This window comes from Trichomycterus rosablanca, chromosome 7 (genome assembly GCF_030014385.1).
Source record: "Trichomycterus rosablanca isolate fTriRos1 chromosome 7, fTriRos1.hap1, whole genome shotgun sequence".
NCBI lineage: Eukaryota > Metazoa > Chordata > Actinopteri > Siluriformes > Trichomycteridae > Trichomycterus > Trichomycterus rosablanca.
The window spans coordinates 17,743,381-17,766,606 of NC_085994.1; the positions used below are offsets into that span (position 1 = coordinate 17,743,381).

The following is a 23,226-nucleotide window of genomic DNA, read 5'->3' on the forward strand; positions in this document are numbered from 1 at the left end:
ATACAATATATAGACTTTCTTACAGTATCTGGTTGATAAGACGGCTAACCTTAATAAATATTAATTAATACTTTATCAAAACAGCAAATGTCAAGGACATTTTAGTCGTCTGGTTTGCACTCATTTGTTTGAGAAAAATGGAGTTCTTTATTTGGAGTGTTAAATCAAGACACAAAAAGGCTTGAAAACACTGGCTGGTGGTTGTCGCCACCTATGGCAGGAAGATAATATCGCAAATTTGATTGTAATTGCAATTAAGTTCGCTTAAACTCATTTAGAGATTCTAAAATAATTTAGCAATCATACTGTATTCGTTTTTGTTTAAAAGTGGCACTTATTAGCACAGAACTGATAGGTCTGAAACGGCCAAACGGTTATATATAACATATATGTTATATTCATTTGAATGGGTATTCAGTATGAATTTTGTATGATTTCTACAATGTTCTAGTAAATACAAAAGTATTTAATCATTTTAAACATCTGTGTAAAAACGTAAATATCTTGTAAATAACAAAACAATCAATTACTGCTTGAAATAGTAAAAGTAAGCGGAACTAAAGTTACATTAGCTGCCGTTTCTACCGGCTAATCTTTCTGGGGACTTAGTTTCCTGGCAACATTCAATCTGAGGAGACCGCTTCAGAGGTAATTATTTGTATTATATTTGACTCATAACGCATAGTTTAAGTTTCATTTTCTAATATTTAACAGCAATACCAAATTTCAGAGTTGTACAACGTGCGCTGTTCACTGACACTTACTAAAAGAGCAATTTCAGTTCTGTTTTGCTAACGGTAGCCAACAACCGTCAGTGTTTAGCTAACATGCTAACGTCAGCTGACTGGTGCAACAACACTGCCGCACTTTATGTTGCTATGTGCTAAATTCGTTCTGTCACTTTTCTTGGCTATACGTTTAGTTAAAATGCCTTCTATCTGTTAATGATTTTTTTTATTTATATAATAATAATTGGTATTATTAGTACTATTAGTAGTATTATGATCCTGGCTAATGCTTGCTAGCTAGCTAATATCGTCATATGATCTAGTTCCTCAATCAGATCTGAGGCCAGCATTAAATCTACCTAAATATTGAGCTAAATACCGCGATTGCAACAAAGTGTAAGTGTAAATCGCAATAAAATTGATATTGTGCTTTAATTCCTGGCACTTTATAGAACTACTTTGTTGGTTTATATATTGTATATTATTAATAGCGCAATATCGTTGCAATACACTTCCAGAGAATATCATGACTATCAGCAGTACAGTTAATTGGATACAACGATCTGAGCGCCTCATTTTTTCATATAATTCCACTAAAAATGATGCGGATCAACAAAACAAATAAACACAATAGCAAAGCACATTTGAATGCAAAGCCTGGTTAAATTCCATGTTTTGTTCATTTTTAAAGTTAAGGCATCTGCTGCAGGAATAAACAAAAAAACATTAAATATCCAAAGTGCACATTTACTTGTTTGTTTGCCATTATTTAAATCTATACACATTTGTTTTGTGTGGAAGTGAACACAAAAGCGTTGTCTACAAACAGCTAAAAACTTCAGCTGAGAAGGAATTTAATGATTAATGGATTGCAGAGGAAAGATTACCATGAACAATTTAAATATTTGCCAACCATAGCAGTGTTTCGTACAGAACATCATCTGCCTATTGGTTATCACTTGTTGCTGCTTCTGCTGCACTTGTGGTCTTTGCTGGCAGGTTGAAGCATCTGTATGATGAATGGTTGATTCAAAGATAGTGTGTGAGTCTCTGTATGTGATACTGCTCTGTAAGACTCCGTATTTGGCAGGTAAAAAGAAGCAATCGTTGACTGCCCATCTGGACTGCTGGTGGACGGTCTGTACTTCTCCTCGGCTGGGGTGGGATATGCAGCAGTGAGGAGGTTACAATTCTGGAATTAAATACAGATAGATTGCAGAGTAGAATAAAACGTCATCAATTAGACCAGATGAATTAATAAATCCACATTTGTGGTAAGAGAAAAACATCGGGAATACAAATATTTTCTGATGTTTCTGATGATGATCACTATTTTTGTAATGAATTTGTAATTTGTTAGGCAGTTCTTTGCACACTGAAGTTCCTTATAGCTATAGCATAAAAAACATAAGGCATTATTAATACAGTATGGATGTAAATTGAATATATATGATTCTACATTCATGATTAGCAAAATATATTTACATTGTTGATAGCATAAAAGCAGTTCAACCAGTGGGACATGTCTAGCCAGCTGAACATATACGATGGCATGCTGCACATCTAATGTATAATGGTTATATTGTGTAGTGTTGTCCCATCTAAGCTGGAAGGTAATTTAAAAGCTGTTTAAAAGATCATTCATGTATTTATTTGTTTGTTTTATCACCGCCTTATCCTGGCCAGGTTTGAGGTGGGTCTAGCAAATACATGCAGAACTGTCAGTGTTTTATCTCAAACCTACAACTAGACAAAAGCTTGCTTGTTTTGCTTTTTATGTTTTGAAAATGGTTGAGATAAGAATTTTTTTTATTATTTTTTTTTTGTTCTGAACATGATATCAAGGAAGTAATGATGACAATGTGGACCAACAACAGTAGACTCGTGTAAGAGATAAAGAGTTTATGATGTTTGAGACTGATAACGCTTCTTTTGTTGCAGATTGAGGGATGAGCCACTCCTCTGGGATTGGCCAAGATGTTCATGAGGCGACCAATGGCAAGGACACTTCAGATACTTGCAATGGAATGGCCACTCATGCCTCTAGCTCCCAGGTGCAGACATGTGGAGATGAAGTGACTTGCTTGGAGGAAGAAGAACGTGAAGGAGTTTGTAATACTGACACATCCCCACCACACAACATGAATTCAACGTGCAGGCCAAAATACACAAACTCAGAACCACACACTAGTGATGAAGCATCCACACACACAGACACGCCGGTACTTAATGACAGTTCACACTCAGTTCACACTCAACCAGTGGCCGAAAACATCACCTATATGGACATGGCTAACACGGCACACACACATGAGTGGATGGGAACAGAGGAGACGGAGGTCAAAAAGCAGACTGATGGAAGTCATGATGCTGAGGTGAAAGTGAGCAAGGATTATTGTGCAGATGTTTCTGTGCAGGTAAGAATATCATATTGTCTGTCAGGGTCATCAATCCCTATCAGGGTCGTCTATCCCTATCCCTAAATCAGCATGCTAATACATCACATCATGTCAAATAGAACTACCCTTTAAAAGACACATGCTGGGCAGTTTTGTAGTTCATAAAGTATAGAGCTGGGGTGGGGGATGCAGAAGTTAATTCCTCATAACTGATGCAATTATGACCTCTGCTGGCTGATCAATGGCTCCTGCACAGAGACGGGGGATAATGGAATTCAGTGTGGAACTTTATCTACGTGGTAGTGAGCATCATATGAGCTCACTTCATGCAGGTGAAATCGGCTTCTGCACACGTGTCAGAGGGGGTGTGTGTTAGTTTCCGCTCTCCTCAGTCAGGAGTGGAGGTCTTAGTTAGAATCCTCCTTTATGTGCATTCATCTCCCCAACAATGTCACATGAGCTGCAGAAAAGAAGCAACACCCGACTTCACATGGGTGCAATGACATTTATGTTTGTTCTCCCAAGTTGGCAGCTGTTAGTCAATATGTTTTTTTTTATTGAATTAACAATAGCATGTCTAAATAGTGCAATGGTGTATATATTATGTTTTCTTCTCAGCAGATTAAAGAAACAAATGGAGAAAACTCTACCACATCACAAACCCCACCCATAGAACCACCAACCTCCAATTCAGCCTCCCAAGATGAAAGCCATTCAGGTGCTTCCACTCCCCCTGAGCAGACCCCACCTCTGGTCCCTGCCCCTCTTCCTGATTCAGCCTCTTCTGTGCTCCCTGACCCTGACGATCTACCTCGGCCGGCTCATGTGATGGCAGAGGTCCGAGTGAGGTCAGCCCCTCTCCGGGAGCGGGTGGTACGCGGAATGCAGGACAGTAAAAGTCTGGATGGCATCAGCAATGCATGCGGGGGTGGCTCCCGGACCGCGGCAGGCAGAGGCGGACAAGCTGAGGGCCGCAGGGCCACCATTTCCAGTGCACTTGAACTAGAGGGCACTGTGAGCCACGATGGTGATCTTACCAACTTCATTACCGAGAATCTGGAGCAGAAAATCAAAATGAGCTCACGAGATACTGACTGTAAGTGTGCATCTGAGACATTTTTTGCAAAGTAGCATTTCTGTATGTACTTTGCTGGTATTTCTACTGACCAATTGTGATCAAGTGTCCAGTGTCATCCCGTCACTGCTCTAGTTTCTTGTGAAGTTTCTTTTTAAAAGACTTACCCAGAACTAGGTTCTACTCATCCACTGATTTAATTTGTTCATGTTGTGTGCAGCAAACTGCTCAAGCCCAGCACGAGGTCGTGGTTCGTTGCGCCGGCCCGCTGATATCCCGCCCATAGACTCCTCAGTGCTTCTGGACCTGCACAAACACACACAGGAGGTTGCAAACAGTGTGGAGGTGATGCTCCGCAGCCTTAATGGAACCATCCAGAACGTAAGCGCTCACACACTCTCATAATCCAAACACTGAAATGTTTTTTATATACGCCTTCTAAAGCAAAGACACAGGTCAATAAAGTCAACACAGGATAAAGCAGTGGTAAAACAGATGAATTAATGGATTAAGGATGGGTTACTAATTATTTTAGCCTGTTACTTGTACTGTAAAAAAGATCCCACCCCCTCAATCACTAGTTGAAATATGCCAGTTGAAAAACATAACCTATTTTCTGTCAGTTTTTTTAGTCAGAAATTAGTCACTGCCAGTTTCACCTTGTTAGGCATCAGTTAACATTTGTAGTCCAACTAACAACTGATGTTCCAGTTCATTCTTTTTCAGGTATGCAACCTGTTAACATTAAATAACACACTGCTATTGGTGGACGAAATTTATTTTACATCCAGTAAGCTTTTGACAGTCATTTGTATCATTTACATTCATACACATTTAAAACATTTAGGCTTTAGAGCTGTTTTTTTAAAACAGTTATGGCCAAAAGTATTGGCATCACTTCTTTAAAAAAAATGCCACACCAGAAATTGTTGTAATCACAAATTACTTAAATTACTTCAGTATTAATTGTTTATTTTGTTTGCATCGGAACAAAGTAATCTAATATAATTCCTCTCAGAACTTTAGAAATGGACTGGACAAAATGATTGGCACTGCTGTTATAATTGTTATGAATAATTGGATTTAATTCTTGTGATGCTCCTTTAATTTTTGCTTAATTTGTACAGCGCATAATTGTATAGTTTACATAAATAAATGAGACCACCTTCAAAGGAAGAAAACAAGGTCCGTATGGTCAAGCATGGTAGAGGTTTACAGATGTCTTAGTTTCACATTGCTGCTTTTAGCTCACAAAACAGTTATAAGGTAAAATGTTTTTGTTTTTTGTCAGTCAGTCTGGAAACTCCAGAGCCACACCACTCTCATTTGAATTAAGCAAAAATTAACTTTTTCAGTATCGTGACAACTCCTGCAATAACCATCAGATCTACCAGAATAACTCAGACAAATTGTTTTCTTGTTTAGCTTGGCTCAAAGCCAGAAACTTCCAAAACCCAGGCAGTGTAAAGTTGGTTTGTGAGTGACATTCTGTCCAGTTGCACATTGTTTAGCAGTCTGTTGCTGTAGATTTGTTTATAGTCATTGTGAAGCCTTTGTTTGATCAGCTAACTAGATTGGATAAACCTTGCTGTTGCCATTATTTAGTCCTAGAGTATTCTCATCTCTCTGTTTTTCTCTCTTTGTCTCTTTCACTGTGTGTTTTAGATGACTGCTCTGAGTGTGGGTTATATTCAGACATATAGAGACTCTGTTGACAGTTTGGGAGAGTCGGTAGATATGAGCATAAAGGTACGTAGAAATCTTGATTGCTATTGTGTTTATTTCCCTTGTAGGCATTTTAGTTTAAATATCGTCATACGCTATACTGTGTGTGTGTGTGTGTGCGTAGGGAATGTACACATTGATGGCGAGGTGTGAGGAACTGGATCGTTCCATGCAGCCCATACAGACACTGGCGGCTCAGATCAGAGACATCAAGCGCACACTGGATGCTCTGGAGGCCATATACAAGTGATAAGCTGTGCTCATGAGTGCACTCTTCAGGAGATGCTCTGCAATGGCTGCAATGCCCTCTGCTGATTATAATGCAACCGAATCGCTTTGCTAATGATCTTGTTTCCTAGCAATGCTCTGTGAGCGATTCTCCCTTATAGCAGCTTTACGGTAATGATTTTTCTTTATCCTTCCTGTTGGGGCTCCCCCATTGTAGGATTATTGGTTAGTGGAGAGTAAAATGAAACTGATTACACCGTCCAGCCACTCACAACCAGAAGAAGGCGCTCACTTTCTTTTTCTTACTTACTCTCTCTCTGTCTGAGTGAATGAATGAATGAACGATAGTGGGACTGTACTATTTATGTGTGCGTTTGTACATGTGTGTAACTATCAAAGGCCTCCATTTAGGGGACATGTGTTGAACTGTTAAACCCTATGGAAACGGAGACAGAAACTAGAAGCCATTCTGTGTTTAAATACGTTCCTCCTGGGGGTTTTTGCCTGTAGATTGGATGCTATGTATCCCTCGTTTCCACAGTAACCACTGATCTGTTGTAACACGTATGACCTATTAATCATCAGGAGAACTGTGGATCTTTTGTTGCTATGGTAACGGTCATGATGAGTGTCATTTGAAAAAAAAAAAAGGAATGCGGTGCTGACCCCGATTGCCAAACCCTTCTCCAACTCTGTCAGCTTCTTAAAAAGATTTCTGATATCTGTGTATGTTTTAAAGAACGCAATGTAATAAATTTATTCGAATGATCCATAATTACGTTTTCCCTTAATTGGTTGTGACTTATTTATAGTGAAATGTTTCTCCAGGTTGTAACCAATAAACAGGTCTGGCAGGTATTAGAAGCTGCTGGAATCTGGAAAACAGACAGACACAATTGGCCATGTATGGAGGCACTGAACAAGCAGCTGAGGAATACAGTGAGAATAGTGTGAGTCTCGGTATGTGTTGGGGCTTTTAAAAATTCACCGCTTGCTGGTATAACAGTGTTGTCAGCAGCTTCAAAGAGGCTTTTTTGTCTAAGAATCTGTGTATTATCCTGGGCTGCCAGAGTACAAGATTTAGCCAGATTATGACAATGGAAAAAAAAAAACCCCAATAATCAATGAATTCAGTAAAAACTTATTTTTAGGCAATTTTTGGACAAAGAATATTGTTTCAGTTATTCAGTACAACAAATTGATTAAACAGCATAAACTTAACAACAGCTTATTTCCTAATTGAGGTGTACTTTTCATTCACTGTGCAGTTTGCCTTTCTTTCGTTTCAATTCAACACCAGATGCCGATCCCAGCCGATATAAAGCATCTTTATTCCACAATGCTGCCACCACCATATTTTGCAGTGGGTGTGATGTAATGCAACCAATGATGCTTGGTGAGTTTAGACCACACATGATGAATTTAGGACCGTTTCACCAAAGAGTTGCCGGACCACAAAGATGTCTCGAGGGTACATATATAACCTCAAATTAGAAAAAGTTGGGACAGTATAAAAATGCAAATTTAAAAGTGCAGAATTTACTTTGACTTTTACTTCACTGTAGACAGATATACAAGATATTTCATGTTTTGTCTGCTCACCTCCATTTCATTTTTTTATTATACATCCATTCCTACATTTCAGTTCAGGCCTGCAACACATTCAAAAAAAAAGTTGGGACGGTAAAGCATTTACCACTTTGTAATGTTGCTCATTCTTCTCACAACACTTAAGATGTTTGGCACCAAGGATACCAAGCAATAAAGTGTTTTAGATTTTATCATGTCTTATTCTTCCTGCAAACACGTCAAAGGTATCCAACAGTACGGGAATGTCATTGTCACATTTGTGGTCAGACAAATCAGTGTTTTAGATCTATATATATATATATATATATCTTTTTTTTTTTTTTTTTTTTTTTTTTTTTTTTTTTTTTTTTTTAAATAGAAGAAATGGATGCTGTGTGTTCTGAACCAAACATGAAAAGGACCATCCAGACTGTTTTCACATGAAATGAAGTTGAGCAGACAAAGCATGAAATATCTTGGGTTCATACTGTGCAATGAAACAAAAGGCAAAGTAAATGTAAGAAATATTGCAGATGTTTTAAAAAAAACATAAGGACACCATCCTGTGTGCACAGCATAGATTGTTATACCATTCATATATTTAATTATACTTTACTGTCCACTTTATTAGGAAAATCTTATAATATGTATGTTATAAAATGTTTTGTAAACAACAGCCTGAATTCGGCAAGATTCAGCAAGATGTCGAAAACCTTTCTTAGAAAGCTTTCTCAACGTTGATGTGATTGCACACCATACATGGTGCAGACATGAAAAAACTCTAATTCGTGGCATTTAAACTGCGCACTCACTTGGTATTAGGGGGCTCAATGTGAACTGTTGACCAAGACAGGTTGGATGTTTCTTTTAGAAAATGAAAATGCTTTATACCACATGCTTTATACCATGTTCATTGTTTAGCATGGTTCATGTTCTCTGGTGTAGCAGATGGCTGAGATCTGCAGTAAACATGACTGGATGAGTATCTCTGTCCCAGATTAGCGCTAAGACATCAGACTAAACATCAGATTAGAGGTTAGTTTGGACAGATGGACCGATAGAGCTGAGGGAGCTGGCTGACTGCAACATCCAGCAAATCTGATGATGCTTGTCAACATAACATCTACATGTTTCCCAGCGAAGCATTAGTGTGTGTTTCATGAGGGAGAAGGAGATTGAGCATTTACATGCATAATGGACAGTTTTGTCTTTTAGAAATCATACTAGAACTTGTTTATTCTTTAACTTGTGTATCCTGTTTTTCCTCATGACTATTATCAGATAATCAAATGAGTTGCAGCTGAGGGAATCTGCAGCTAAACACGTCGTAGCTTCTTGTGTGCATGTTTACTATATTTCATTTCCCAATCTACACAACATACAGTGAGGAGAAACAAGCATTCACCTACTTTTCCTTTTGCTATTTATTATACACTAAATTAAAAAAAAAGTATGTGGTCATTATTATAAGTCATTAAAATAAAATGAGTAGTGAAGAGATGTTCTCAACTGACCAGGCATCTATACAGACATGACTGGTGTTGTCTGAGGAGGGAATGGCTGAAGCCTTTCAATGGATTAGCGCCCTGTACAGGGTATTCCTGACTTGTCCCCAGTGTTTCCTGGTGGAATTTATGTATTTGTTAATTTAGAAAATTGGTCGGCACGGTGACTGTGGGTAGCACTGTCGCCTCACAGCAAGAAGGTCCTGGGTTTGAATCCCAGGTGGAGTGGTGGTCTTAGTCTTTTCTGTGTGGAGTTAGCATGTTCTCCCCTTGTCTGTGTGGGTTTTCTCCTGGTGCTCGGGTTTCCTTTCACAGTCCAAAGACGAGCAGTCAGGTTAATTAGAAATACTAAAAGTCCCCTTAGGTATGAGTGTGTGTGTGTGTGTGTGTGTACCATGTGATAACTGGTGACCTGTCCAGAGTGTTTCCTGCCTTTCACCCAGTGAATTGTATCCACTGTGACCCTAAATAAGATAAAGCAGTGGTACATTAAACAATGAATGAACGAACGAATGAATGAATGAAATATTCTGATAAAGTGGGGTCAGGAGGGCCATAATCGTTTTCTATCGTACTGTACCTTAACATTGTAAACTTGCTGCCCATGAAGTATATTTAGTGTTAACCCAGGTTGTTTCATATCAAATATTGTTTGAATATTAATTTATTAAAGTAAGTACATTTTTACTAAAATATTATTTTAATGTGTATCATAATTTAATGAACAGTAAATAAATCACACACAAAGACCTGATTAGGTTCTCTTACAATTCCCTTCTGTTCTGAGATCAGATTTAGAAGTTGGAGTTTGTGAGGCTGATGAATAACAGAACACAAAACAGTAGGCTGGGCACATAGTTGGCAGAGTGCCCACTAACTGTTGTTTTTTGTTCATCGGGCATCATGGCAGCTACTATGGCAGGACCTTCACTTCGACCAGCTGTTCCTCGGGTTTGAACAGTTGTCCGTTCAGTTTGAACTAATGTCCTCTCACCTAGAATGTCATTAGTTGGCTTTATTGTTGTCTGTGACTGTTGATCAGCTGCTGTTCCCTCTAGCGCTTCAAACCACTGGCAGCGAAAGTCTCGCCTCCATACTTCCAGGTAGCCGGGAGGAAGTTTGCCCATTGCCCAGATGCCTTCTGCACCCTGCCGCACAAGCAGAAACTGCGGATGAGGAAGGTGAAGGTAGACCAGGTCTTCAGGTTTCTTGCGTACACAGCGGCCACGGCCCTGGCAGAGGGACTTGCTGCAGAGACGTGCCGCAGTGGTTACGTTGACAGCATAGGGGCCAAGGACCTGTCGCACATAGGAGCTGAGCTCGGAGCAAGTCCTCTGGTGAAAATAAAGATGCACATACGTACAACATATGAGTTTTAAATTTTGTGTAATGCACAGGTACACTTCAAAATGTTGTGTTTTATAGTGGAGGCTGTTTAAGCTAGAAAGGTGGGTGGGGCTTTATAATAATGACCATGTTACTGTCTCACAAGCTCATGGTCAGGTGTCCGCATACTTTAGATCATATAGATGGATCTGAGGGATGTGAAGGATAGATACCTGTGTTTTGGTAGAAAGGAATCTTTCCCAAATAATGGCACCTGATGCACCCAAAGCAGCACTCTGTCCCACAGTATTCACCAGGTCAGCCTGATGCACACGGACGTAAATACACACACAGTTAATACAAAATTGTTTGAAGTATTTAATTTTATACACCTGTTTGCACTGGGTGTGGCTAAAACACCTGTATTCTTTAATCAGAAGAGGTATCCACACACTTCTGCCCATATAGTGAACATGTTTATAATGTGTAATGTTTGTAATCTTTTGACTTGAACTGTAAAATTCTATTTGTGCTTTTTAACACTGTGTATGAAATCATTACCTCAGTCAGAAAGGTACTGGAGGAGGTGTACGTACTCTTGACCAGTGGGAAGACTGGAAGATCAAAGTTGGTCCCTGCAAGAGCTGCCAATCTTAACGCCTCTCTGATCTGATTGGATGCCCCCTTAGTTCCATCACTGAATTTCTCCAATGTGATTATAGGGTAGAGAGCGTTACTTTGCTTCCATAGCCATATGAGTTCATCGTTCAGTGACATTTCCGCAGCTGGGCATCGGCCTGTGTAATTGGCTAGTGGCTTCTGGGTTGGATCAGTGTTGTAGCAGCTTGGGTACGGAGCCACACCCCACAATATCTGTGGCCGGAGTCTCTTCAGCTCTCTCAGGGTCTCTACTAGGATGGACTGGGCTGCTGCTTCAAAGTCCATCTAGCAGAGAACCAGTTATTAGACCACTTTTATTGTATGTGTAATGTAAATTGGTTAAAATATACACAAATGAGCCAAAACATCAACCACCTATTTAATATGCTGTCAAATTACCGCTATGTCATTAAATTTCTGGACTTTGTGACCTGGATCATCCTGCAGTCCATCCTGGTGCTATCTCCTCTGTTGGTAAAGAATGCACATGTGCCTTGCCATCAACATGATCTTGGAAAAACAAGATCTGTTACTTGACCAATGCTGCAATGTCCAGTTCTATGCATTTGTTCTTTCGAGGGGTGGCAGGAGTTAGCATGGGCACTGACTGGTCTGTGACCAATTAGCACTATAGAAAAAGGGATTTGATGCACTGTGTTGTGAAGCACTTAAAATCATCTGCTATTTGAGCCACAGTAGTCCTGGCCATTATGTCCTCTGGCATAAATAAATCTTGGCCACCTAACAACCTGTTGGGGGTTTGTTGGATGTCTTTCCCATAGACCACTGTTAGAAATACTTCAACCTAGTTGTCTGGTCATAACTATTTGGCCCTTATCGATGTCACTCAAGTCCTTTTGCTTGATCATGTCCGTAGTATTCAACATGTCTACTGCAAAGACAACATTTAATGTAATCCTGACCCTTCCCTGCACAATTATAATGAAACAGACATCACCATTCACATCTTGGTGAGTGGGTCTGTTAAACTTACACAATACATGACCTGGATTAAGTCTGATTAACAGCTATGAAGTCTAAATAGTAGCTTAGAAAAATGTTGCTCTTCAAAGAGAGGATATTTTTAAGACAGTTTTACCTGAGCCCATTTCTCCACCTCCTCTGCATTCCAATCGGGAAAAAATCCACGAAGCAGAGCTCTTGACGCCTCCAAAAACCTCCTCTGTTTCCCCCTGTTCCTGCTCCACTGGGGCTGCCACTTCTCCCACCTCACCACTCCCAGGCCTGGTGCCACACCCTGGGGCAAAGTCATCGCCAGGTCCCCTTCCACCTTCTGCAGGTGGTGCTCCAGGCTGGTGTGCTGAGGCAGACCTCCATTCACAGGTTGACCCGCTTCGCTAAAATAAGGGTAAAGTCCCAATGAGTCTTCGTAAAACTCGGCCACTCGGCCCTCCCACTCCATTCCGAAGGCCGCCGGGTCCGGACGACCCAAACAGTTTTTGTTTGGTACGGCCCACATGATCATGAAGGGCTGACTAGGCAGGAGAGGAGACTGTGCCGGCCCAGTGAGACAAGGACAGAAGAGAATGAGAAAAATGTGGAGAGGAAATAGAGGTATTTTATCCATAGAGATGATTAAGAAGTGTCTCTAGGTCTTGATCCCCACTTTTCTATCATTTCTCACCATCTCCACCTGAGACAAAGAGACTCATATTAATTTCATATTGGGAACCTAATTTTGGTCCAATTTCTTTAAATATTGTTGGATTTTTTAGAAAGAACTTTTTTTTGCAAGTCATTTTACCAAGATGACCCCAATCTTTTATTTCTTTGGTCAGTTTGGGATTGGGAATTTATAAAAATACAGATCACAAAGATCTGAAAAACAAGTTTAGTCATGCAATGATAGGAAGAAAGAAGGAGGCAGATAAATTTTGTTAGTTGGTAGTCTAATTAGAATAACCAGTGTTGTCCATGCTTAGAGCTACAGGTATTTACTTAGTCATCTGTCCTTGCTTATTGTAGTTGGTACACAATCCAACAACAGAGGGCAGCCATGTACCACATGGGAGACGTTTGACTATACAGCATTTGTTTACTACTATTGATATTCAAAGTCTGTCAGAGAGGCCATTTTTTAAATAGGGAGCAAATCAAGTATCCACATTTGTAATAAATCATTTAATAACATTTAACCTGCAGATTAAGCTCTTAAGGTAATGAGTCAGACAGCAGTACTTGCTTCTGATATCAGTTATGGTTAGCAGTGATAGCTAACTAGCAATCACCCAAATAGTGGGCAAGTTTCCCTTAACTTACCAGTAAAAGTCTGAATGAAATGTTGAAGATTATGAGGAAATCTTTGATAAGATATACACTTTTATCCTAAGCACTTTATTGATTAAGTGTAACGATTGAAAAGTGTTCATGAAATTGAGTTAAATTGACATAGAATGAAAACAGATGCTAAGCTTTAAAATCTGTCTGTATGCCTATATGTGTCCATATGTGACATTTACTTTTCCAGAAATAACGTTTAATACAAAAATATTATAAAATTGTTCCTGTCGACGGGTCCAAACATTTAAAAATGTTATGTTTTAGGAGTAAAATTATATCTTTATGGCAGAAAAGTAAAGTATCAACGAATGCACAATGCAGTACTGGACAGCCTGGCTCACAGAGACAAAGTTTAGCCTAAATCCAAAATCTTTCTATTTTACAATTTACATATGGATCATAAATTCTACTGCCACATGAAGGTCTTGGCTCAAAAACTGCTTTCCCAGAGGATTTAGTCCCACATGCATACGTAAGCATAACAACAGACTTACTTCAGCGTAAAAAACAGAGGATCAATCCTGTGCGCCAAATTTAACAATGTTTCATGGTTTCAGACAGCGAGCTGAAAATAGAAAAGAGAGAAAAAAGGCTTTAAGAGGTTTAGGTATGAAACAAATCCACTCCTTTCTTAATTTCTTTCTCTCTCTTTCTTTCGAAGTGGGATTAAGTACATCCATATTAAGTGGTTTTGACATTTGAAAGATCGGTTAATCAACACTGAGGCCTGGCTAAATGTGACTCAAATGCGAATTTTTTGACTATGTCAGATTACAGCGGTCTGAAAATACAAAAATTGTCAAAAAAAGAAGTAACTTAAAGAAATTTGTTCTCTTATTTTCACAGATCTAGCTGTAAATATACATAAACGAGGAATGTAAATAAATGTGGATCATGGTTTGAAATTGCTGCTTATCTGTATATAGATCCTTCAGCAACACCAATTGCTAACAGATGTATGTAAAATAAATGAAATAAATTTTTTTCAGTTTTGTGGTAACAGTGTAGAAAAGGACCTTTTCTTTTACGGTTGAAAGAATAACTGAAGAATTTCTTTTGTACACAGTGCACGTTAAAAAAACAGTGTTTTTTCTGTCACATGAAGTCATAACTCCTTAATATATTAAAAATTCTTCATTTTCATTGCAGGATGACTTTTACACGTTTAAATCTGTGCACCATGAATTTCATATTTAATAGTAGCTGTAGGGAGGTAAACAGAGAATAACAACATTTGGTGAAAGGTCAAGCTTACCTCAGTCTTAGAGCATCTCTACGGCCTGAGCTCAAACAAAAGTGTTTGCCAAAGAGGTTTTGAATCGAAGAAACTTTGTATCTAGGTGTTTCTAGCTGTGCCAATCTTTCAGAGGTAAGAAAACTAAACTTGACCTCAAGAAAGGCGTGTGTAGCTCACATATGGAAAGCTGGAAGGAAGTTTACACCAGTGTAATCTGGCTATAAGCAGGGTCACGGCATGTCACATGACCTGCCTGAACATAATCCGATAATCTGTCAGCTGGCAACACATAAACATACATCTGTTTCTATTAAAACACAATGTAACATAAATACATGTAACCAACAGTTCACAATTTGATTGGATTTTTGTTGCATAGACGCTGCACACATGCCAATGAGGAACATGAGCACTAAAGTGCTAAAACATAGTTCCAGCTTTGCAACTATGTGCCAACAGTTTGGACCAAAGTATTCGAATTTTTGAATGTAAAAATCATGTAATAAATAAATGTAATAAATCAGTTGTATAAAGGAAACTATATGCTTCCAACCTGCAGCAACAAATTAGGGAAGGCCCTTTCCTGTTCCAGCATGACTGTGCCCCTGTGCACAGAGCAAGGTATATAAAGACATGAAGAAAAGCTTGGTTTAAAGAAACTCCAGTGTCCTGCACAGTGCCCTGACCACACTGAACAGCTTTTGAATGAACTGAAATATTAATTGAGGCTTTCCTGACCAACATCAGTGCCCAGCCATACAAATGCTCTTTGACTGAATTGGCACAATTTGTTTGTTTTTAAAATGGGATGTCCAACAAACTCATGGTCGAGTGTCCAAATACTTTTGTCCATATAGTGTACCTGTGCACAAAGAAAGTTACTAGGTTTTGTATGGAAAACTCTAAATAAACCAAAACCTAGATAAGCCAGAACTTATTGCCCCTATTTGTTTCCAGTCTCAGTAATTAACTTTTAGGAGAATAGAGAAACATTCATGCAATTCAAGCAGTGTTGGCTAAGTGGTTAAGGTACTGGACTAGTGCCAAGTTGCCACTGTTGGACCCCTGAGCAAGGCCCTTAACCCTGAATTTCTTGACTTGTATCAAGTCAGAACTGTAAGTCACTTTGAATAAAAATGTCTGTTAAATAATGTTAATTATCAAACGAAGACCAACTCAATAATGAGTGTGGTTTTCAATGTGATATTCGAAGGTCCACATACTTTAAAATATAGTGTACAGTTTATTATTTTGAGTATCTTCCAAATCTTTTTCATTTCAGTATTTGCTCAAATCACTGTATTTCTGTCTCTTTATTTACCCAGAATCTCTTTTTAAAAAAGACATGTCATTTTGATTTACATGTTTCTCTCTACACGCATCATTTCACCATCTGTTGCCATCTACTGTCATCTTGATTTGCTTTACATCTCCACAATCCTGCATTTTAAGAAGTCACTTGCACAACAGTTAGATCTATTTTACCAAGTCTAAGTTTAAACAAAAAAAAAAACACATCATGATGTAAATGACTCTGTACATCATGATGAGTATTGTCAGAGGACATTTTTTTGTCCTCAAACATATGCTGTAGGAAAAAATGTTCAGTCTTGCATCCTAAAAAATTCTTCAGATTTTTCCTTTAGAGGAACCTCAATAGCTTGATCTAGGCAAACTATCATTAGAAGCGTTAATAATAACTCATCTTGCTAAAAATAGCTGCATTTTTGTACTTTATATCACTGCAGAACAAATGATTACTGAAAAATATTGTGATGCAAACTACAAAAAAAGAGTTAAATCTTACATTTACAACACTTCTTGTAGAAGTAAAACCTTAACATACACTTGTAAGGAACATGTGTGTCATGGCAGTTTCTGGATTTTAATAATTTCTGCAACTTTTCTTTTTCTGTGACTGTATGATTGGACCACATACAGTATGTTCTAAAAACCTAAAAACATGTTAAATATGCACATACAGAAACGTAGATTGTAATTTGGTGCCACACAAAGTTTTATAATGTCATTTAAGTTTGTGGCACAGGTTCCTCATTTTCATTAGGGATTTTAATCAACTACAGCTGTGTCCGTGTGGGTTTCCTCTGGGAGCTCCGGTTTCCTCCCACAGTTCAAAAACATGCAAGTGAGGTGAATTGGAGAAATTGTTCTTGACTGTGTTTGACATTAAATTCTTGAACTAATAAATCTTGTGTGACCAGTAATTACCTGTCCTGTCATGAATGTAACCAAAGTGTGTAAAACATGGCATTAAAATCCTAATAAATAATAAATAAGATAATCAAGCTGGTGACTTCTTTGTACCCATGTACAACTATGTAAAGCTCACTCGACTGTAAATAATGTTATGCTGAATAATGTTCTACTATAGAACAGATCTGTTTTAAGCGGTTCTTGGACGAATTTCCTCATTACAGTTTTTGTTTTCCTTTAACCTTACAATACAAGTGTGTACAATCTTTTAAACTTAACTGTAAGCTCAATTACATGATCTAATATTTTTGTGTTTGGGCTGCAACAAATACATGTATTTTGCATTGTATTTATAAATGCAAACCATCTACAGGGTGGAACAGTTGGTATTGCGCAGGCCACACAGCACCATGATCCCTTTTTAATACATGCCATAGTTTCTTCCTGTTCATGTGGGTCTCCTCTACGCATGTTAATATTGTTCCAGCATCAAAAACATGGCAGTATGTTCCTCTTATCTGAGGTGTCAGTCAGTACGGGTCCAATCTGCCCTCACATCAGTCAGATAATCATACAGTCAATTTTAGTCATAGGCTATGCTAAAATTGTCTCCAGGTGCAAGGAAAATGGATGAGTGTACTTTCCCTATTTTGGGTATGCTACGTTTCTGTATGTGCATATTTAACATGTTTTTAGGTTTTTAGAACATACTGTATGTGGTCCAATCATACAGTCAATTTTAGCCATAGGCTATGCTAAAAGAACATACTGTATGTGGTCCAATCATACAGTCAATTTTTTCATAGGCTATGCTAAAATTGTCTCCAGGTGCAAGGAAAATGGATGAGTGTACTTTCCCTATTTTGGGTGTGCTACCTGTTTCTTGTACGTTTTGTTTTCAGATAGTCTTGGACCCACCAAGACACTGTTCAGGATGACGCGGTTACTGAAGAGGAATAAATCAACTTTAAATAGAAATAGAATTGATAAGGCATCTGAGGTGATGCCTGCTCTTCCTGTCTTGTCGTCATGGAAACAGCTTAGTGAGCCTTGCCCACATGCCATTAGGAAACACTGTGTGTGTTGTGTGTTGTGTTCATACTTTAAATTGTGGAGTGGTTAGCTTGTGTTTCATTGTGTGTAAGAACCCTCAGTAATGTAGCATTATGCATGAATACAGGATGTGGTCACCTGGATTGTTTATGTGTGTGTGGCATAGTGCGGGTGATGGACGTGCGGTTTCACATCTCTGACTTATGTGAGGGCAGATTGGACCCGTACTGACTGACACCCCAGATAAGAGGAATTTTAGGAGATAAAACACCAGATAAAAGAAAATGTGTACAGTGAAGGTAAATGTGACTCTTTGTTGCATTGTAAAGTCATCAAACTAGAACCATTTTCTTGCAACTGACCCATTTGTTGGTGAAAAGAACTGTAAGTGTTTAAGAATAAAGTCATTCACTACTTTCACTTACATAGAGGAGAAATAAATGTGTATTAGATAGGCATGTCACTCGATTTACCAGTAAATCATCATATAAAGCTGAACTTACATGTTTTGAAAGGTATTAAAATGTACAAAAGCTTACATACTTGGTTTAAAAGCTTTATCTTAACATTTACCAGATGTTTATTTCTGCTTACACAAATAAAACAGCCCCTAAGCCCATGGAAATGTAAAGTCTACTTGAGCATGGACTGTCAATCATGTTCCAACAGGGGTGTTGAAATACATCAGACCATCTGGACAAATTTCCTGTCAGCATAAGGTGAGATTTGGTGTATTTTTTCTGACCTTGGCAAAAAGGATTACAGGTTCATGTTTTAATCATTCAGTCCTACAATAATCTGTACATTAGTGGTCCTTAAGAATGAATTACTGTACGGCGTTCAGGTGTTGTGTGTGTCAGTCTCGGGTCTCCTCAACCAGGGTGGAGATCAACATCAGTAGAAAGAAAGCAAAATGCAATCGGGTAATTGGATACGACTATATTGGTAGGAAAATTGGGGAAAATGCAAAAGAAAAAAAATGAATAAGTGTATGTATACTAAAGAATTTTAAAAGTACACTGCATTCACATTTTCAGGAGAAATAAGCTAAAGAAAAAAAAAAAAATTTCCCCTGAAGCTACCACCTCAGTGACTAATAAAGGTCCTCAGAAGTACCATGTTTTCTAAGGTCATTGGTACATTTGGTCCAAATTATCTTGTTTTACCTGGTATTAATTAATGGCACAAGGAAGTATTCAGTCATAATTGTAAATTGAATAAATGTGTCTGCTAAATGTCGTAAATGTAAATTAATTCTGCAGTCTTTTGTCAGGTTTGTCAGTCACAGGTTTGTTTTCACATAGCCTGGTCTCTCTGCACCCTGGCAAGAGTGTGCAACATGTCTTTTTTGCAGTTATTGCAAATTAGAGTTTTACTTTATATGGATCAGAAACCTATTTTATTTTAACAAAGATCACACGTTGATCACTGTTACTTGTGTAAGGTTCTTGAACTAGACACAGTCTGCACTTGAGCTCAGTTGAAGTGAAACCAAGACCCTTGTTTTTTGGTGTTTTTGAGAACCATTAATCTAACCAACTTTATTGTTTGAGCGACTTACTAAGATTTAAGATTGTTCATTGTGTTCAAAATGTGAGGTCAGTATTAAATGTGTGATTAAAAGTGTAATTTTATCTCTAATGATGAGAGAATGGCAGTCTCAAACAGCTAGTTTTGTCTTTGTTGAAGTAGTAGAGTATGGAATGGATGCTGTCAGTGGTCCTGCTTCTACTATTTTAGTTCTCAATCTGTAGATGATTCTAGGCTTCTGCATTAGTTTTATAGCACTGTGAATTCCAACTCAGAATGTGACTTCCATCCTGTTAACAAACCAAACTGCTTTAAAATAAGATTTCAGTCTGTTTTCTTTTGATGTGTCACCAGTCAAGCTAGACTCCAAAAATGGTTGTTATTCTGTGACCCAGTATCCATTTAATATAAGCCTGGGTGAATAAAAAGCACAGCACTACCCTCTTGTGGATCGTGGCATCAATTTCCACACCAGTAGGTTTGCAAGCTGGTTGGTCCTTAAATTAAACTCTCATGTATACTACTGTAAAAAGTATTTGCCCTTTTGAGTTTCCTCTATTTTTGCATATTTGTAACACTTAATGGTATTAGATCCATTCAGAAAATGTAACATTAGTTGCTTACTTTTACATGTATTTACTTATTTATTAAAGATAAGATAGCCTTTTACAATGGGTAGCACTGTCACCTCACAGCAAGAAGGTCCTCGGGCGTCAATCCCAAGGCGTCGTGTGTGTGTATGTGTATCTGCCCTGCGATGGACTGGCACCCCGCACAGGGTGTTACTGTGTACCTTGCGCCCATTGAAAAGTTGGGATAGGCTCCTGCACCCCCCTATGACCCTAATTGGATAAGCAGTTAAGAAAGTGAGTGAGCTATATTAAAAGATATGTTAAAAATTTCAAAAAATAACAGTTTTTAAAAAATCAACAAATATTTCACAGTTTTAAAAGGTGTCGCATATTAGTGTAGTACAGTAATCACATTGTAAGAGGTATCGCACATACTCTAGTACAATGATCACAGTATTAAACACAGAAAGTAAAAGGCTGAATGGTTTTTCTTTCTTAAGTAGCAACAGCTGCAGTCAAACACTTCAGATAACTGAAGATCAGTCTTTCTCATTGCTATGGGAGATTTGAGGTTTCAAATCAAGACTTTAACCAAGCCACTCTAAAACTTTTTATTTATCATGAGCCATGTAATAGCGGGCTAAACTTGTTACATAACCCAGTTACGTAACCCAGTTGCATTTTAGCATCAGATCATTTATGGATGACTAGGCATTTTGCATTTAAGATCTGCTGTTATCGGGTAGACTGCATGTTGCCAAGTTGCCTAAAGCAGCAAAGCATCCATACACTATCCTACTATTACCACAATGGTCATTTTGTGGCAGCTATATTAGCTTCATGGTACATCTAACAGGACCAGTTTCTAAAAAGTTCCACCCAATTATCCCAAATGGCTTAGGGGGGAATATGAGTTTTTACATTCCTGTTGTTTGCAGTGGTTTTCACCTTGCAACTCTCTCATGGATCCAACTTTTGCCTTGTCATTTCCTAATAGTAGAATCATAAACACTGACCTTATATGAGGCAAGCAAGGCCTGCAGCAGAGTATTAGCAGCCTATGGCCAGCCAGACATCTACACAGACTTAATTGGCTATGTCTGGGTAATGGCCGAAGCTCTGTAATAGATTGGCCTTTCCTGGGTATTCTTGCTCTGCACCTATTGTTTTCCAGTGGAACCAGTTGACAAAAAATAAATGAACCATTAAATGATAGACTAAAGACTATGTTGCCTAGTGTGGTCTTAGCCTTAAACTACTTAAGTTCACTATAAATCATGAAATAAAAAAAACGAACAGTTAAAACAGGTTTGTAGCAGTAATTCACCCAATCAGGGCAGAGGTGCATAGAGACAAGTTGGTGAATTGAGAACAAGGTTAATTTAAAGTGAGGCAAGGTCAAACATAGTACAAACATCAATAGTGGTAATCAAACAGCTTGGACTTACTAAGGAAATTGACAAGACGTTACAGCGAGCGTCTACACAGAGTCTATATATAGAGAAGAGTTATAACCCCTAGGTGTGTCTGATTGAGCTAGTGATTTGGTGAATACTCTGTTGAGGATGTCTGCGTTGGTTAGAAAATGAGTGTAACCTATAAGGAACGTATTATTACTGTAATAAAAAAAATCATGAATGGGTAACAAATCATGTATTATAGCACAAATCATGTATTATCATGTACAGTATAAGGCAGCTGTAGCCTAGTAGTTAGGGTACTGGACCAGTTATCTGAAGCCGTTTTAAGCCCCACCACTGCCAGGTTGCTACTGTTGGGCCCTTGAGCAAGGCCCCTAACCCTCAATTGCTTAGATTGTATACTGTCACAACTGGAAGTTTGGATTAAAGTGTCTGTTAAATGCCGAAAATGTAAATGGATTAATTTCTATGATTATAATATAACATACTTTATAATGTAGGGTTCTTACAGAACAATCTCAACACATTGTACATCTTAATTCAGATAACATTAATCAACAGTGTTTATGTAAACTCAATGTAACCTGTATAAAATCTACCAAACTGGAAGTGAACTGACAAAACTGACAAACTTCTGCTAATGCTCATCCTGGCTGTGTGTGTCTGTCTGTGAGTTGGCAATGGAATGAAACCGGAAAGGGTTACACAAAGCATGGGTGACAGAGTGAAGAGAACCGTGGCGTCTGAAGGAGGTGCAGTGAGGAGTCTTTCATCTGTCCCTTACTGGAAGAGGTGGAGCAGGATCACGGGGTGAAGAGTGAGGGGGGCAACTTGTGATTTCTTCCTGTGCCTGATAGATGGTGTGGACGAGCGATTCGGTGGGGTCTGTAAGCACCATACATGGTGAAAGGAGAGAGAGAGGGAGTGAGAGAGAGAGAGGTAAAGGTGAAGAGAGGAGGAGAAATCTGTGGAATTTCCAAATGAAAGGAGCTTTTTCACTTTAATGCGATTAAAGTTTTCCATCTCACTGCATCTCTTTCGGACAATCCGACTCTGAATTCTAGAAGAAAAGTGTGTGTGTGTGTGGAAGAGTGATTTGAACTTGTTGAACTGGCACAAATTTGTGAGAATGCTTTTAAAGCAGAATAATATATTGTATTTACATAAAGTGGATTTTTGTGTTTGGTGCCTGCAATTTAAAAGTAGGATTTTTTTTACCCTGGTATAAATGCTTAACAGTGAATAAAGATACAAAGGTACACATGAACATTTTATTTTGAACTATTAGGAAAAAGGAAGAATTGTTCCTGTCTTGGCTCGAAGTGGGTGTTCCACTTCTTACAACCCACTTGCTCTGATACCTATCAATATGTAATTATGTCAAGAATATATTTTTAAATCTTCCTTCAATTCCTCTAAAATATCTTACTATTGTCTTTAATATTAGCACATTCTTTCTGGTCCATTCTTGTTTGTATCTTAACCATTTAAATATTACCGTCCAGAAGACACTTTTTGGTAAATTTATCACTTCTGTTGTTTGGGATTTCTGTTGGATGTTTGTTTCTCATTTAGATGTTTGTTTGTAATACAAGTCAAGACATGCATGAGGAAATAGTTTACAAATCATTATTCCATTTACTAATGATAAATAGAGCCATGCAATTTTATGCAACACATGCT

The 23,226-nt window shown here is 38.3% G+C and overlaps 2 protein-coding genes across 8 annotated transcripts; one reads left to right on the forward strand and one right to left on the reverse strand.

Annotated features, from left to right (window-relative positions):
• Window positions 1–600: 600 nt before the first annotated feature.
• Window positions 601–17,926, forward strand: borcs6 (BLOC-1 related complex subunit 6). 7 transcript variants are annotated; one of them, XM_062999073.1, is made up of 7 exons: window positions 606–648; window positions 1,819–1,903; window positions 2,670–3,145; window positions 3,746–4,223; window positions 4,423–4,583; window positions 5,868–5,951; window positions 6,052–6,930. In XM_062999073.1, exons 3-7 carry the CDS (start codon window positions 2,678–2,680, stop codon window positions 6,175–6,177), a joined length of 1,317 nt encoding a protein of 438 aa, XP_062855143.1. In that variant the 5' UTR covers window positions 606–648; window positions 1,819–1,903; window positions 2,670–2,677; the 3' UTR covers window positions 6,178–6,930. The 7 variants fall into 7 exon arrangements, 5 of the variants coding, with proteins under 5 accessions (XP_062855142.1, XP_062855143.1, XP_062855144.1 ...); XR_010013359.1 differs by lacking the exons at window positions 606–648; window positions 1,819–1,903 and adding exons at window positions 1,917–2,002; window positions 17,870–17,926 and having other exon boundaries at window positions 6,052–6,326; XR_010013360.1 differs by lacking the exons at window positions 606–648; window positions 1,819–1,903 and adding exons at window positions 1,917–2,002; window positions 10,288–10,587 and having other exon boundaries at window positions 6,052–6,326.
• Window positions 9,974–12,803, reverse strand: si:dkey-72l14.3 (Glyco_hydro_56 domain-containing protein). Its single transcript, XM_062998751.1, has 4 exons — window positions 12,315–12,803; window positions 11,117–11,500; window positions 10,789–10,878; window positions 9,974–10,563 (listed from the first exon to the last, which is right to left on the reverse strand). The coding sequence occupies exons 1-4, from the start codon at window positions 12,801–12,803 to the stop codon at window positions 10,024–10,026; spliced, it is 1,503 nt and encodes a 500-aa protein (XP_062854821.1). The 3' UTR covers window positions 9,974–10,023.
• Window positions 17,927–23,226: the final 5,300 nt, after the last annotated feature.